The sequence below is a fragment of the Dasypus novemcinctus genome, chromosome 6 (genome assembly GCF_030445035.2).
Source record: "Dasypus novemcinctus isolate mDasNov1 chromosome 6, mDasNov1.1.hap2, whole genome shotgun sequence".
NCBI classification, from domain to species: domain Eukaryota; kingdom Metazoa; phylum Chordata; class Mammalia; order Cingulata; family Dasypodidae; genus Dasypus; species Dasypus novemcinctus.
This window is the reverse complement of record NC_080678.1, coordinates 11560650-11577256: the sequence shown is the minus strand read 5'-3', so window position 1 is coordinate 11577256 and position 16607 is coordinate 11560650. Positions and strand designations below refer to the sequence as shown.

Below are 16607 nucleotides of genomic sequence, written 5' to 3'. Positions count from 1 at the left end.
GGCTGCTTGGGGCTGGGTTCTCCCCCAAAGCAGAAGGGTAGCACCAGTAAAACGGGCTCCTCAGGAAGGAGGATTCTAGAGAAGCTGGGGGATAGCTTCTGCCTTGCATTCAGAAAAATGACCGTGGACGAACAGCAGGTCGTCACCCCAGCAGCTTTGCTGCAGAATTTCTCAACGGGTCGCACCGAGATCTGGAGCATGAGCCCTGGACCCTCACTAAGCTGATCTGATGTGAGGTTTAATGAGCCTCGGTCCCTGCGCTGATTCATCTCGTCCTTTTAAATCTGCCCTGGCCTGCTGCTCACTGGCTGGGTGGCCCTGAACAAGTCTCTAACGTTAGCCTGTTTCTTCACCAGAAAATGGGAGTATAAATGTCCGCTCTCCAGGGCTCTCCCAACGCTATGTCGTGCTGTGCCCAGCGCTGTGGCCCACGGTGGCTGCTTGATATAAAATGCCTCCCGGCACGACCTTTGGAGAAGACCGAGATGTGCAGGGCCACTCGGTGACCTTTCGGACCCCCAGCTCACAGGTTACTGAAAGACAGACACAGGTTTCATCACACCCGGCTGAAACACCCGCCAAGATCTAAAAGGGGAAATAAAGTCTGGGGTCAGATTCTGAAGGGCCTTCCTGCAGACACAGCCTTTCCACGGGAGGACCAGATAGTCTGACTGACCAGCGCTGGTTTAGATTTTTGAGGGGAAAAAGCCTCTCTGTGTTTGAGTTAGAATTGCTCAAGGTCAAGGTCTTTCCTACAGGATGAATGAAACGACTTCACACCCAGCAAATTTTATTCTTCAGACCAGGCCTGGGGCGACTGGCCTCGGTGTGCTCCTCTCAGAGCACGGCCTTGCACTGAACACAGGCCTCGGCGGGCAGGCGCCCAGAGCCGGTGGTTTATTTGCTTCCTCCCTGTGGGCAGGGGAAGCCGAGCAGGGTCCAAGCTGGAGCCAGGGAGGACAGTCCTGGGCGCCTGGGCCTGACGCCAGCTCTAGGTCCGGGCCCGTCGGGATCCCGCGTGGCTCCGTTCAGGTTTCCCGCAGCAGGTGGACAGCGGCTTCCTGGGAGGCCCGCTGAGGCCCTGGCTCCATCCCAGGGGGCGGCCCTGGCCCAGGCAGGCTCAGGGGGCCGAGGCCGCCTGGCCCACTGCACAGACGGCGTGGGGCCGCAGCGCCGCCCGGAGACCGGCAGCCAGGGCCTGCGGCGTGGGGCTCTCTGCGGTACAGCTCACGGGCAGGCCCTGGGCGGCCAGGGCGCGTGCTGTGGTGGGGCCAATGGCAGCAAACTGCAAGGAGAGAGAACAGAGGTCTCAGCGTGAGGGCAGGGGAGGCAGGCGGGAGAGCACGTAGCTCCCTGGTTCTCCCTCCCCAGGACGTGGGAGCCAGGCAGGGCGGTGCTGCTGAGCCGGAGGCTTCTCCCGCCGGCCCAGGTCGGGACGGGAGGCAGGGTCTGCTGTCCCACAGAGGCCTGTGGGCCTCTGGCCCCCCACACTGCCACCCTGCTGAGCGCCCCCTCCTTCAGACATGCCCTGAGGAAAGAATGAAGGTGGACGCCTACCTCATACCATACACAAAAATTAACTCCCAACAGATCAAACTATAAAAACGCCTAGAAGAAAACACAGGTGTAAATCTTTGTGACCGCGCATGAGGCAATGGTTTCTTAGATACAACATGAAAAGCACAAGCAACAACACACACACAAAAATTGGACTTCAGAGAAATTAAAAACTTTTGTGCTTCAAAGGACACCAAAAAAGAGAGAAAAGACACAGAATGGGAGAAAATTTTTGCAAATCATCTATTTGATAAAGGACTCAGATTCATACTATATTAAAAACTCGGACAACACAACAAAAAGACAGAAACACCTAAATAATTTTTTAAAAGGGCCAAGGATATGAATAGACGTTTCTCCAAAGAAGACCTAACAAATGGTCAACAGGCACATGAGCAGATGCTCAGCATCAGAGCGACCAGGGAAAAGCAAACCAAACCACAAGGAGATCCACTTCACACCCACAGGATCCCGAGCATTAAAACAACGGAACATAGAAAGTGCTCCCAACTTACAAGTTGCTTCACATATTCAATTTTAAAATGATGAGAACAGGAATCCTGGTGGTGGGCATGGAAAAAATGGTATAGCCTCTTTGGAAAAAAATTTGATAACTACTCAAAATGTTAAACCATTATTTTATGACCCAGCAATTCTACTCATAGGTATAACCTAAGAGAAATAAAAACACATGGTCATACAAATATTTGCACATGAATGTCAGCATTGCTCATAATAGCTCCAAAGTAGAAATACCCCAAATGCCCATCAACTGATGAAGAGATGAACAAAATGTGATGTATCCATACAATGGAATATTACTTGGCAATAAAAAGGAAGGAAGGACTGATCCATGCTACAACTTGGATGAACCTTGGAAATATTATGCTAAGTCAAAAAATCCAGCTATAAAAGATCATGTCTGATTCCATTTATATGAAATATACAAATCCATAGAGAAACAAAGTAGATAAGCAATTGTCAGGGGGTAGGGGAGAAGGGGAGACAGGAATGGGGAATGACTGCCAGTGGGTACCAGGTTTCTTTCTGGAGTGCTGAAATGTTCTGGAATTAGATAGTGGTGATGGTTACACAACTGTGAATATGCTGAAATTCACAGAATTATATGCTTAAAACTATAGATATGAATTCATAAAAAGTGGATTTTATGCTATGGAGTTATATCAATAAAGCTGTTTCAGAGAGGGAGGGAGGGAGACCTTGAGCTTGGGAACCAGTAAACAACAAACATGATTGTCACAGGAAGAGTGGGGTTTATCAGCCGTTTGGGTGTAAGATACCTTTCCACCTGTGTTTTCAGCCCCCTGGATTTGTTCTTGGTGGCCGGAGGGGCAGCAGCTGAGTGCTCCAGCAGGCTCACCTGCTGGCCTGCCAGGTCCATGGAGCTCAGAGCTGGGCCTTGCAGGGGAAGCCCAGTGCTGGCACTTGCTTGGTCACGGCGCAGCGCCTGGGCGCAAGTGTGCCCCAGGTGCCGGGTGCTCTGCCAAGCCCCTACAGGTCTTCTCTCATGGTGCTCCCAGCCCTGAGAGGTGGGCGTTATTTTCATTCCCCAGTGGCCCAGGCACCATCTTGCGTCTGCCAGGAGACTGCCATCTGCTCCGGCAGGTTGAGCTCTCGGGGCCTGTACGGGGGCTGGCAGTCCCTGTTTCTCAGGACGCCTACCCTGATGTTGGTGGGAATCACATGTCGTGCCGCCCGGGCAGTACTGTATGGACAGCCAAGCTGCTCCCGTGAGCATGAGGACAGGGGCCCGTGCCCAGCGACCTACCACTGGCCTTCGCAGGCAAGCCGCGGCTCCTTCTCGGCAGGGTGACCCCGGGCAGGACAGCACTCCCCGAGCCTGAAGCGTCATCTGTGAATGTCCCACCCTCCCAGGTGTACGGGTGGGCAACATGGGTGAGCCCCCAAAGCCCTCCACGGCGAGGGCTCCCAAGGGAGCCACCTCATCCTGGCTCCAGGGCACCCCGTCCTCTCCTCAGCTCCCCCTCAAACCAGCCCAAGGAGATTTCTATCCACAGGGTGGTGACCAGTTGTTCCAGTGTATCAGAGAGAGTCCTGGAAAAGTGACTGTAAATCCTTTGAATTAGATGATGTGAAAAAGGGGAATGTTTTAAAAACAGGTAATAATTTCAAGACTTTTAGATGGAAAAAAGGAAGTAAAGGGAGCGAACACATGTGCCAGGCCTGAAGCCAGGGGCTCTGCTTGACTCTGTCACCTCATCCTAAGACGAGTCCTGTGCACAGGCCACGGCACGTCTAGAAAGGCCACGAAGGGAAAAGTGCCCCCATGCTGCAAATGAGGAAACTGAGGCTCAGCAAGGTGAAACGACATCTAGGAAGTAGCAACGCTGGGCTTTACGTGGGGGCCTGGGGATTGAGAATCCCCACCTTTCCAATTCCATCCGGTGTCCGCCAGGCCAGGAGGGCTTTGGTTTTACAAGGAAACCCTAGGACAATTAACAAAGAGAAAACAAGCAAGAAACAAAAAACCACCCAAAACATAAAGACCGAGAAGCCAGTGGAATTCCTCACCTTGATCTCACTGATGCTGTCACCGGACAACTCCAGAATATGCTCGAGACTGTACGTGAGGCCAGAGGGGCTGAAAAACGCGATGCTGGCGGGAACGCCCTGCAGGGGAGAGTGAGCCTGGCCCATCCCCGGCCACCCCCACGTGTGGCAGCCCCGGCTGGACGCGGGAGTGGATCCCACCCAGGCCGCTCAAGGAGGCAGGAGTCCGGTGAGGCACGTTGACAGGCGCAGGCTGAGGCCACTGCGGGCCCCAGTCTGAAGCTCCCTGGCTGGATGACGCTGGCATTGGAGGTCACAGTGCCCGGCAGGCTGGGCAGGGCCTCTAGTTCTGGGGGCCAAGGTGGCCCGGCCAGCTAAGGCAGCAGCGGGCCCTGTCATCTCGCCCCTCCAAGAATCAGCACGGGCAGCAAGAGCCACAGCCCTGGGGCCTTTCCCCGTCAGGAGTCTCCGTCACCAGGGCCTCCATGCCAAGCTGTCATCTGGAGCCTGTCCCGGGGAGGCCGGGGGCACCTCACGGAGGATAAGTGCTGAGTCAAGAGCCGGCCGTCCTCCGCCTGGAGCCTCCGCAGCCTTCCAAACCCCACCCAGAGCTCCCTGGTGGGCCCTGCAGCCCCCAGTGCCACGCACTCCAGGACAGCAGCCAGCTGGCTGTTTCCCTCAGGCTTCCTAAGGGGCAGGTGCCACACAAAGGGCTTTGCATAAACCATCTACTTTCATCCCGTGCTAACCTTACAGGTAGGCACAGTCCCACTTCACAGTGTCTTAAGTGGAGCCTCGGGAAGTTGACTTCCTTGGAGTCACACAGCTAGCAGCTGGCGGCCCCACAGTTAGACCCAACGTCTGGGTGGCAGACGCCCCTTGGTGGGCTTGCGCCAGCAGGGGCCCTGCCCTGCCAGGGCTCTCCCTGGAAACACCACCTACCAGCTTGGAGAAGTAACTCTGCAGGTTCACTTGGATTCCTGGATGTGGAATCTTCTGATAGACAGTTATGCTTTCCATGGGAATCCCTGGACACAATCAAAACCAGGAAACCCACTTTACTGCACTGGGAACACAATGGCAGCCTCTGCCCCCTGGAACTCAGCCAAGCCCCCCAGAGCAGCGTGGCCGTGCTCTAATGGGCTGCTCCTGCCAAGAGGTGCCGCTGAGCTGCTCAACGCGGAGGAGTGCTCCCGCGGCAGCCCTCGTTCATGCCTCGCTGCCCTTTGCCCGGTGCTTGTGTGGAATTTGTCCCCAGGGACGGCCCTGAGCCCCCATTCCACGACCCTTCCCGGAGGCCAGGAGCCGTGCAGAGCTCGAGGCTTCCAAGCTCCAGGGCTGAAGCCGGCAGCCGGGAGGGCCTTTGGGGGTCCTGATACCTTGATCCCAAGTGACCCTGGGCCCGGAAGCCAGGTTCAAGGTCAGCTCCTAGGAGAGCCCCCGAGTCAGGAAAGATGTGTCAGCTGGAGGCAGGAGCCCCCGCTGCACCCCAGCTCTGTCTCTACCTGGCCCCCTCCCTGGAGCTCAGGGTTCCCATCTGCAAACAAGCTCATCAGGCTCCAGGCCCTCTATTCAGTGACTCTGACCCCATCTGGTATTTTAGGGCTGGACATGGGGGAGGGGGAGGCACTGGAGTGACTAATGCCAATTTCAGATACGTGGACCTACTGGGGGCAGCCCCATATTAGGTAGTGAAAGCTCAGGCTTAAGACAATGGAATGTGATAGAAGAGAAACTACCCAGAAGCAGCAAGATGATTCCTGAAATAAAACAGCAACCTATCACCACTATGTACCAAGAAACTAAAGGAATGATCACACTCTGATTACTGTGTGGTTTAAGGAGGACCAGGACCCAACTTTCTCTTTTGTTTCCTCCTGGTGTTTCTGGTTCTAGGAAGGCTACCACCCATGCTGGTTATGGTAGCTCGCGTCCTCTGCCCTGGCCCCTGGGAACACTTAAGAGGCAGCATCAGTAGGTGAGAGAAGGGACGAGAGGGGGCAGTGACAAGGGGTGAGATCGTCCTGGCTGGCATCCCTCCTGTGGACTGTGACAGGTGCAAAAACAGCGGGAGCAAACGTGAGAGCAAAATGAGTCATAGGGAGCACAGCAGCAGAGGGCTGGCGACTTGCTTGCTTTCTGAGAGCCAGCCAGCACGCCACAGAATCTCATAATTGCTCTGCGCAGGAGATGCTGCAGTTATACCCATTTCACAGACGAGGACGCAGAAACACTGAGACTGTCTCTCACCCTGGTGAGAGAGCCAGCAGCCAGCAAAGGGAGAATTCCGTCTCACCCTGCAGCTCCAACTCCGAGCCACTGAGCACCCCTAGCTCCCCAAAAAGGTGCAAAGGCCTTTCGGTGCGCCAGAGGCATGGGCTGGCCCCAGACTGCGAGGACCCTGGGGACAGGGCGGCTGGGCTGGAGGACTGTGTGCTGCTCTAAGACCAGCTCCACGCTGACGGGAGGAATCCGCAGGGCCACAGAGAACCAGGCTCGCCGGCTCATCACCGCGTACCTGCCGGGGGGGGGGGGCCCCCTGCCACACAGCCCGCCCTGGAGGTGAAGTCTCCCAGCTTGGGGCGGGCAGGCCGAAGAGGGTGGAGCCGGGCCGGGAGCGTGCTGGCCGCCTCGTGGCCTTCAGCCCAGGACTACGCCCCCACCGGCGCGCTCTCTGGCTGGCCACGTCCATCACCGAGAAGGGCCTGGCGGCCTCCCAGGAGGTGAGGGGCAGCACACCGTGGGCCCCGGCACTCCAGTCACCTTTGTCCTTGAGCATCTTCGGCAGGGCTTCTCCTTTGAGGGTTCCGCAGGGAAAGAGAAGAGGCAGCCCCGGCGACTCCCCTGTGAGCAAAGAAGCAGACCTTGTCCAAAAAGAACTAGGGCGGGGGGCGGGGCCTGTGAGCGGGGCAGGGCAGGGGCAGGGGCAGGGGCAGGGGCAGGGGCAGGGGTGGCTTCGTGGAGGGCGAGGCGGCAGGATTCCAGGCCGGCTCTGCTCCTGGGGTCTCAGCCTCAGCATCTGCAGAGTGGCAGGGGATCTGTCACCCTGGCAACGGGGAAGCGCTGGGACCTGAAGGACTTAAGAGGTAACGCAGGGGGAAGTGCTTAGAACTGGGGCTGCTCTTAGCCACGCTCTTTAGACCCCCGCCATCCTGCCACGGCCTCCCGGGAAGAGTCACTCTTTAGAACACGGGGTTTGCCTCTGAACTGAAGATCTGGCCTGGAGCCGGCCCCTGAGCACGCACCCTACCTCTGGAGAAGGTCCCACGGAAACCACTGGAGGCAGGGCTCGCGCTCAGGAGGAGGCAAATGGCAGCCGTGACCCTGGCCCCTCTGCCAAGTGCTCGAAGGACCAACACAGGGGCCTGAGATGAGCCTGGCTGGCCCCTCACCCCCCAGCCCCACGGCCTCTCTGGGAAGACCTCAGGTACTTTCCACTCTAAGCTGTTTGCAGGACTGTGAAGACAGTGACACAACTGGGACACCTGTTTGTAACAATACCATCCAAAAAAACCCAGTGGGTTGTCAGACGCCAGAATCATCCCCAAGTGTGAAAGCAAAGCCTTTTAATAGAACCGACTGTTTCCCCTTCTGTGTGTCCACTGGATGTAAGAAACTTTAATGGGTATTGGTCATGCACAGACACTGCATCTTCCCGCATCCCAAGGCTCTCTCTGAACACACAGCTTTTTGGTGGTTGCAATCAGAAGGCGGCACAAAACAAGCTTTCCCCACCAGCACCACCTCCACAAAGCAACAGCTCAACAACAGCCGTAAGTGTTGACCACTTTAGTTCAAGTTATTAAATAACTACAGGCTGGTGATATGTTAAAAAACAGAAACTGCTCTGCAAATAAATATCAGTACTGATGTAACAGAATATAATGAACCAGAAAAATTTTAAATACAGGTAATAGATGCCCACTGATTCCTCCTTTCCAGAGTATCTGCAGAAGCCATCCCTAAATAAATACTGTCAAAGCCATGTTCACATACTTAGTTCTTAACCAGAGCCCAAAGCTGCTCCCGCAGCCCCACAGCCGCCTGCCCGGGGGCAGTGGTGGGGAGCCAGCAGGAGAACAGGGGCAAACTTTGCAATAAGCACGACCCCAGGGGCTTGCAGGGGGCCTTTGGAAGACTTACAAGCCTCCCTTTCTAAAGGTCACGGGGAGACCTGAGCCGCTGGTTCTGATTCTCTGACTGCTGGTCACTGCTTAGGATCCAGGCAAATGGTGACTCGTGGGGTGCAGGGGCTGCTCTCCCCATGTCCTCACAGGAAGGAGGCCGGGGCACTGGCCCTCCAGGCTGAAGGCAGCAGCAGCACAGCACCCCCAAGGCTGAGCTCCCATGGCCCAGCGCCCCACGGCAGGAGCAGGTCTTTTCCCACGGGGCCCACAGCACTAAGAACGACCCATGTCAAAGGAAAGGCACCAAAGAGTTTAAAGTTCTCAAGGTGTCGTGGCCGAATCCTCCTGTGCTGTGTGTGGAGGGAGAATCTACCACAACTATTTCTTGGGAGTTCAAGAAGTCAAAGGCAAATTACCGTTTCTTTTTGGGATATAGTTAATGTCTGTGGATTTATTTCCAACCCTAAGAGACAAATGCAGTGGTTCAAACTGGCTGATTCTGCCATGGTGGGAGACCAGGTATGCCTGGGATGACAGGGCAAGAGGAGGGGGCTGGCAGGGGCCATAATCTGACATGAAATGGGGGCTTCCTTTGCCATTTCTTTACCAGGAAGGCAGTCTGGAGGGCTGGGCTACCAAGGCTGAAGACATGGTGTTGAAAATCACAGGAGAAATAGGTGTAATTAGGGGGCATTTTTTGAATTTGGGAATTTCCTTAATGACATTTCAATGACAGATAGAGCCACTGTATATCATGTGATAACTTGCAAAAATGTGTGTGTTGGGGGGGAGAGTGTAAACGACAAAGGAAACTATAATCATCACTTAGTGGCAGTGCTCCAAGATGTGGTCATCAATCGTGACAAAGGTACCACATTAAGGAAGGATGCTGCTGATGCGGGGAAAGTGTGGGAGGGTAAGGAGGGGCCAGAGGGGAATCCCCTGTATTTTCTGTGTAATATTTATATAATCTAAGTTTCTTTTAAAAAATAACAAGGTAAAAAAAAAAAAGAATACAAAACCCCAGGAGAGCATTATGCAGCTGGGGTGGGGGCAGGATCAGCAGTCACTGAAGGTCACGTCGGTAATGAGGATAACGAGGCTACGGTGTTAAACGTGCTTTCATCAGGAAGCATGCGCACTTCTGTGAACTCTACCAACACCCAGGTCTGCCAGGATGGAGCTGGCTGCGAGAAGCCAGTGCTGCGCAGGCAGTTAATCGCAGATAATTACGGTGACGAGGATGCCGGGAGAGGTGGCTCCGAGCCGGGCAAGCCTGCGAGGCCACCTGGCAGGTCCACACGCCCAGGCCAGGAGGGCCAGGAGGGCCAGGAGGGCCAGCAGGACGCGGGCCGTAACTGCAGCTCCACCTGTCTGCCTTTCTTCTAGAAGTTACCGTCGGCTTCTACCTTTTCCTTTTCCTTTGGAGGGCATCTCCTGGGAGGGAGGGGGAACTACCCCAGCAATGAGCTACCAGAGTGAACGAGAGCGTTTCTAGGCTGAGGACGTGCCCCACCCCCAGCACGAAATAAGCATTCCTCACATAAAATAAATCCGCAGTAACTACTGTAAAGAACGTGGCCAGCTTTTGTCCTCGTTGCTGGGAGGCCACCTCTACATCTCAGGAATTTTCCACGGGCCACGGACAGTGCGAGTGGGCCTGAGAGTTTCCGCGGAGCTGTCCGGGCTGAGGCAGCCAGGCTGGGGTCGGGGCCGGGGTGACCAGGCTGGGGTCCGGGCCAGGGTGGCCAGGCCGGGGCTGGGGCGGCCAGGCCGGGGTCGGGGCTGGGGTGTCCAGGCTGGGGCTCGGGCAGCCAGGCCGGGGCCGGGGCTTGGGGCCAGGTGCTGGCAGCCCGACCTCCAGGGAACGGAGGGGCCTGCGGAGCCAGGTCAGCCACACCCACCTCAGGACCCCCGACAAAAGCTCTGGACCCGAGGCTCATCCCCATCCATGGCGGGTAGGGGGCTGAGAGCCGCACCCCACCCCTGCAGGGAGGGGACCCGGGAGCTTCCCCTAGGCCTCGCCCGACGCACCTCTGCTTCTGGCTCCTTCCGCTTTGTCTCTTTTTTGCTGTAATACAACCGTAACCCCAAGGACAGTGCTTTCCTGAGTTCTGTGAGTCAGCCTAGTGAATTATCAAAACTGAGGGGGGGGTGGGAACCCCCAAATTCATAAGCACTTGGGTCAGAAGTGTGGGTGGCCTGGGAACCCCCAACTTGTGGCTGGTGTCTGAGGCGAGGGCAGTCTTGTGGGGACTGTGCCTGGACCTGGGGGGTCTGACCTCACTCCTCCCTCCGGGAGAGCCAGAACTGACCGGCCTGGCACCCCTGACCTGGGTGACCCGGGCTCTTGACTCCCAGCACTGAGGAAATTCTCAGCTCCTAAGGTCGAACCTCAAAGTTTACTGCGGGAGAGAACCACGCCGGCCTTGGTAGAGCCCTGGGGAAGGAACTTATTAGCAGTCACCACGGGTTTTTATTTGGATATTCTAATTGCAAACCCTGGATGCAGGAGGACCCCAGGCACGCGGAGATGAGCAGGAGGGAGCCGCACAGGCTCTGCAGCGGCGGCAGGCCTCGGCCCTCAGAGGCACGTGTGCAGACGGCTCCCCTTCGGACCTGAAGTCCGTTCACAGAAACACAGAGGTGCTGTCTCAGAAGTGGCACTGATCCTTTCCACCTCGTGATTCCAAAGCAAGGAACACCTGCTTGAGGGCAGTGGACCTTAAAAGGAGGAAACGAGTTCCCTGTGTGCTTCCAGAACTAATGAGTCAACTGCAAGTACAGCTCAATTACCTGTCTTGAAAAGAGGCTGGAGCCACCTCTTCCATTAGGAAGCTAATTATCTTCCCGCCCATATAACCAATAATCCTTCTCTGTAAACCCTGGCGTTCACTCCACAGGGGAATGCCAAGACTCACGTTCACATGTGTTTCTTCACTGTTAAAGACAGGCTCTGACACTGGTTCAGGCCGTGACCATTCCCCTGTGGGACACCAGTGGAACAAAGAGCCTGGAGTCGGCCCAGCCCCCAGGGGGAGCGATCACTGCTGGCTCCTCACGACGTCACAGCTGGGGCTGGGTGACCCGGGAGCCACCGCGTGGGGCTGGGGTCTCAGGGCAGGGTTCGCCCCGCACGGCTGGAGCACCTTCCCTCAGCCCGCAGACTCACAGCCGGGACTCGATACCCGGCCGCACCATCGTCACCCGTCAGCACAAAGGACGGCTTCTCAGCGACCCCATCCTGAACCTTCCACAGGAAGCAACAAGGCACCCACCGCGGCCTGCTGCCTGAGGAGCTACTCGCTGGTGCAGGCTCAGCGCTCTCCTCCAAACAGGGCAGCAAGGAAACGCTCCGCGGGGGCTGACTCACAGCACAGGGACCTCAGAGGCAGGCCCCGATTGGGGTCACCAGCTGGACGTTATCCTCACCGTGAACCGTTCTTCACCCCAAATTACAGACTCCTTAATCACTGGTTTTTCATTTCAAAATGGCCCACAGTTCTGAAGCACAGCCCCGTTAGAGGCAGGGCCCGAGGCTGTAGGGACCCCGCAGCGCAGCCTCGCCTGGCGTGGCGCCCTCAGCACCTTTCCCACGCCCTGTCAGGACGGCGCGTCCAACCCCAGGCAGCCCTGGTGATTCCAGTCAGCGCCAAGGGAGCGGCGTTAGCGCCCACAACCAGACTGTCTCCTCTACAAAGGGTTCCTTGAACTTTGTCACCTGATGGAAAAGAACTGATTACGTTTTGGGCTCAAGTAACTTCTAGCAGCACAACAGAGCAAGGCAGTTAGGGAGACCTGTGGAGTCAGGCAGTCCCGGGTGTGAGGCCGGGTCCAGCACCTGATCAGATGTTGCTCTGGACAAGCTACCGCCCCTCAGAAGCTGTTTCTTCATCTTACATAATCCCCCCATCATGGGCCTGGCGTGACCAGAGTCGACAACTGGGGACACTGCACAGACGCCGGGCCTCGCTGGCCACGACGCTGCCACCGCCTGTCACTGATGTGGGGGCAGCGGCCACGGGAGGGTCTGGGGGCAGAGAGAGGAAAAACAGGTGAAATACGGGGGCATTTTCAGGACTTGGGAATTGTCCTGAATGACATTACAACAACAAATTCTGGCCATTACATATCTTGCCATAACCTATAAAAATGTGTGAGAGAGAGCGTAAACTACAATGTAAACTATAATCCATGCTTAGTGGCTGTGCTCCAAAACGTGTCCACCAATTGTGACAAATGTACCACACTAATGAAGGATGTTGTTAACGTGGGAAAATGTGGGAGGTGTAGGGAGTGCGACAGATGGGAATCCCCTATATTTTTAAATAACAGTTATGTGGTCTAAATATCCTTAAAAAAAATAAACATTTTTTTTAATGCCACACCTGCGGGGCACACCACAGGCCTCTGCCTCTGACCTACGCCCGGCAGGGTCCGGAGTGCGAGGGCCCTGCTGGTGTTCGTTGTCCCTGTGGAGTCCCCAGGGCCACTCTGGGAAGCCGCTGGACCCGAGCCCTGGAGCAGGCAGGCTGTGGGGATCGGCCACGGCACCCCAGGGCCTGCTTTTTGCTTTCTTCAGTTTGGTGATTTCTCTTTAAGTTGTTAGAAATACTCTCTTCTCACTAAGGGATGTGCTCAGGAGAGACACCCACCCACTGAGTCCCCGGGGCTCCCTTCTGGGCCCTGTCCTGGTGGAAGGTAGCCCAGGCCTGGGGGTGCCAGAGGCAGGAGCAGCCCGCACTGTGCCTCTGTGCCGGCAGCAACCCCTCGCCCTGGGCCTGGGCACCCGAGCATGGGGGGAAGGGCGGGGGTGGCGTTGCTCAGCGGCCTCTCCAGTTCTGTCACCCACTGCAGAAGCCCTGGAAAGCACTTCCCGTGTGCTTCTCTTCCCCCAGAAGCCCTCTCTGCTCCAGCAGCCACCTCTGGCTGGAATGGTGTGGCCATCATATGGTCTCCTACAACCTCGACCTTCTTTGGACACACAATCCCCTACAAATCCCGTCACCCCAGCTGTCACACTGACTGAAGCTAGGCGCCCCCCGCCCTCGTTAGCCCACCAACTAAGCAGGGAGCCCCCAGAAGGCAGGAATGGTGTTTGATTTGTCTCTCTCCTAGGACCCCTGCCCACTGCAAAGGGCCTGACGCTCAGCTGTTCCCAGGGAAATGTCTGCTCCACCATGCTGAATGGATCTGTTCTCAGTGTAACCGGGGAGGGAGTACTGGGGGGTAGGGGAGAAGGGATGAGAGGTGTCAATCAAAGCATCAAGTGCCAGAGAAGCCTGTCCAGGCTGACGCATGCACACCAGCTGAGAGCCAGGCAGGGCATTTCTCAACGGCTGCATCCCCCCGTGGCTGGAGTTATGCCTTTGAAGGAGAGCGAGCAGAAAAGGCCCATGCAGCTCTTCAAAGCTGGCACCAGGGAAATCTCTGGAGGCCCCTGGAGGCCCTGTTTTCACCCTGAGTCGGGCACGCCAACTCCCCCACTGCATCTCCTCTGTGTTCTGACCCCTCACCACTGTGGGAGCCCAGATGACTCTAACCTGGAATGGAGGTGGCACTCGGTGGCAGTCTCTGGAGGGCAGCCTGGGGCTGGGGGAGTGCGGCGCCCTGTGTGGGAAGGTGCAGGGAGGTGCCCGCGTAGGTGCCAACTGTGCAGCATCAGGCCAGGCCTGAGTCCCAAGGCCAATTCTGGGTGTTAGAATTGTATGATGTTCAGGTGGTCTCAGTCCCTTGGTAAGGAGGGCAGGAGGTGGGGTTGAATCTCAAAGCAGGATAGCCGCATACCCGTACATAAAGGCACAGAGGAGAGGCTGAGACGGTCGCTTGCGCCTTCATCAACATACTCGTGGAGAATGCCTCAAGCAGGCGTTCTCTTCTCCAAGTAGCAGTGGTGAAAGCAAAAGACAATAAACAAATTCATTTAGGTAAATTTTTTCTACTTACTAGAACAAATATATTCTGCAAGCTTTTCCGCATTTCCACATTTTTCTCCTTCTGTATCCAGGCCAATTTTATGCACTGGAAAAAAAGGAGATATATTTCTTGACATGGTGATTGAAATCCTTTTGTGCACATGCTGTTTCTCATGTGCAAGTACACAGATGTGTATTTTACGAGTCACACAGAGAGAGCTCCACTGGAAGCAGCTTGTGGAGGCCACGGGCCCAGGGCAGAGCCGAGGGCCCGCTTCTTCCCAGGCCCGTGCTGTGGGGGCAAGGCGCCAGCTACCCTTCCCGGAGCCCCTGAGCCGGCCTATAAGCGGGGAAACACCAGCTGGGACTGTTCTAGGGATTACCTGAGGTGGTAAGAACAAACTGCCTGCCGCCCAGGAGCTGGGCAAGGTTGTTCTCTTCCCGAGAGACTTCTCAGCCAATCCCGAGACGGCGGGCACTTGGGGCCCTGCTTTTCGCAGGGGCCTGCTTCGCCCTCATTCTGTGAGGGAGGCGAGGGCGCCCTGAGAGGGGGCGGGGAGGAGAGGTTTCCTAATAACCTGCCCAGGGGCACCCAGGCTTGCAGGCGGGTGCCAGGACAGGAGCAGCAGTGTGGGAAGCGCGTCAGGAGCAGAGAGCCAGGCGGGGACGCTGGCTGGAGCAGGGGCCGGGGCGGCCGCTCAGCGCGCTCCCTGCTCACAGCCCGGCTTCTCTGAGGAGAGGGCTGTGGCCAGGCCACCTCAGAGGCACAGAGGCGGCGGCAGTAACAAACGGCAGCGGTCGTGTAACACCCGAGGCTTTTCGTGTACTCGTCATGGGAGAATGTCAAAGAGGACGACGTCACACACAGCTGTGACCTCTTCAGGGTCAGGCTGGGCCTCCCTCCTCTGCTTGAGCAGGAAGGTCGAAATGCCACAAAGAGCCCCGAAGACGCCCAGGAAATAACTCGGGAGTAAGTGCCTGCAGTGAAGCTGGCACTTGATGTTGGTATTTGTATGCATTTTTCTCTAAGGAACTCATTAGTAGGACCTGCACCTGGAACGCCACCGGCTCTCTACACTGTGTAGACTGCTCACAGTGAGCCCTGCAAGCCAGGCCATTAGACCGAGGCCATGAGCCCGAGGCTGGAGGCCCGAGCAGGGGGACTGTGAGCTCTGTCTGCACGGGAGGTCCTGGCTGTCTGATGTGCCCTCGGCCCTCAGAATGCTGGGGAATGAGGGTTTGCGTGTCCAAGGCCTCGGCCCCTGCAGGGCAGAGCTGGGATTTGAACTGCAGCGCGGCCAGGCTGGCTCTGCTCCAGGGGCTGTGGGCACTCCACAACGAAACTTCACATTCCTCACAACTGTGCTCAATAAACCAAGCTGATGAGAGACTCTGCCATGGTGGATCCAGTTTTCCCGGCTTGTGTAAGCCTGTGGGGCGAAATGCCCTGCCAGCTGATGCCGAGGCTAAAAAGGTAGCATTTGGTAACTCTGAAGGTAAAGTAAAATCTTTGCGTAAAAGCAAATCAGGAAGAACCAAGAAATGTGATTTGAAGATGAAGTGATGGAAAAGATGATCTCTCTGAAGTCCCTCTTTTCCCAAAGTTATGGAAACACACGGCAATGAAAATATTTAAAACAGCTATGGCTTGAAAAACAGCAAAACACTCTAGATGCTTACGCCAGTGGAGCACGGGCTGCTGGAACCCACCATCATGGAGTTAAGTAATGGCTGAAGCATTTTCTAGTTGTGAGACTCTGGCAAACCATGTGCTCTCTCTCAAGCTCAGTTTTGTTGTTGTTGTTGTTGTTTTTAAATCAGGAAAATGGGCTTACTAAAACCTTCCCTATGAAAATCAGGAATCACAGACACAAAGTGCTTAGCCCAGTGCCTGGTACATAACAGGCTCAGAAACAGTAGCTGTTATGGCTGCTGATAAATGTAGATGAAAATTTGTTCCAACCATGCCAATATATGTACCTCATAATGAAGGTATCCTATGATGAGTCTTGCTATGTTTGGGGCTGAGTTGCTCACTGCTATGTATCTCCCAAGAGGTAACTGGTGTGGGTTTACAGGTCCAAGTACCAGAGGCCACTCAATGGCTCGCAGGTATCAAGCCTGCAAATCAGCCTCCGCTCTCAGATTCGGGCACATTTTGCCATAGGGCAGCCAAAGGGCGAGGCCTTCCCTGGGGGTGGCGGCTGAGACTCAGTTATCAGCCCACAAGCCAACCAACTCTGCTTCTGCCAGACAAACTGAACTCTTATTAAAACAGGCACAGATTATCCAACTGGGACAAAATACCAATAATATTCCCAGATCTTATATAGACCAAGAATAAGTCACACAGCATGTCACTTTTCTCCATCTACTGGTAATGAATAATTCTGCAAAATTATAAGTTAAGTTGCAAAATTTATGAAGAAGCACAAACAACTTGAGAGGAAGACCTTTTCTCTTTGGACCTCCACAC

At 55.7% G+C, this 16607-nt stretch overlaps 1 protein-coding gene across 4 annotated transcripts in view; it reads right to left on the bottom strand.

Annotated features, from left to right (window-relative positions):
• Positions 1 to 773: 773 nt before the first annotated feature.
• UROS (uroporphyrinogen III synthase) overlaps positions 774 to 16607 on the bottom strand; it is a 29827-nt gene continuing 13993 nt past the window's right edge. For 2 of the 4 annotated variants that reach the window (XR_011648975.1, XR_011648976.1), the window contains exons 6-10: positions 14163 to 14237; positions 6853 to 6933; positions 5032 to 5117; positions 1256 to 4209; positions 774 to 1198 (exon numbers count right to left, since the gene is read on the bottom strand). Coding sequence is in view for 2 of the 4 variants with exons in the window: in XM_004446669.5 (XP_004446726.2) it covers positions 1121 to 1285; positions 4111 to 4209; positions 5032 to 5117; positions 6853 to 6933; positions 14163 to 14237 (506 nt within the window). In the remaining 2 variants the exon portion in view is untranslated. Of the gene's footprint in view, positions 4210 to 5031; positions 5118 to 6852; positions 6934 to 14162; positions 14238 to 16607 lie in introns of all 4 variants that reach the window. The other 2 variants (XM_004446671.5, XM_004446669.5) reach the window with 2 other exon arrangements.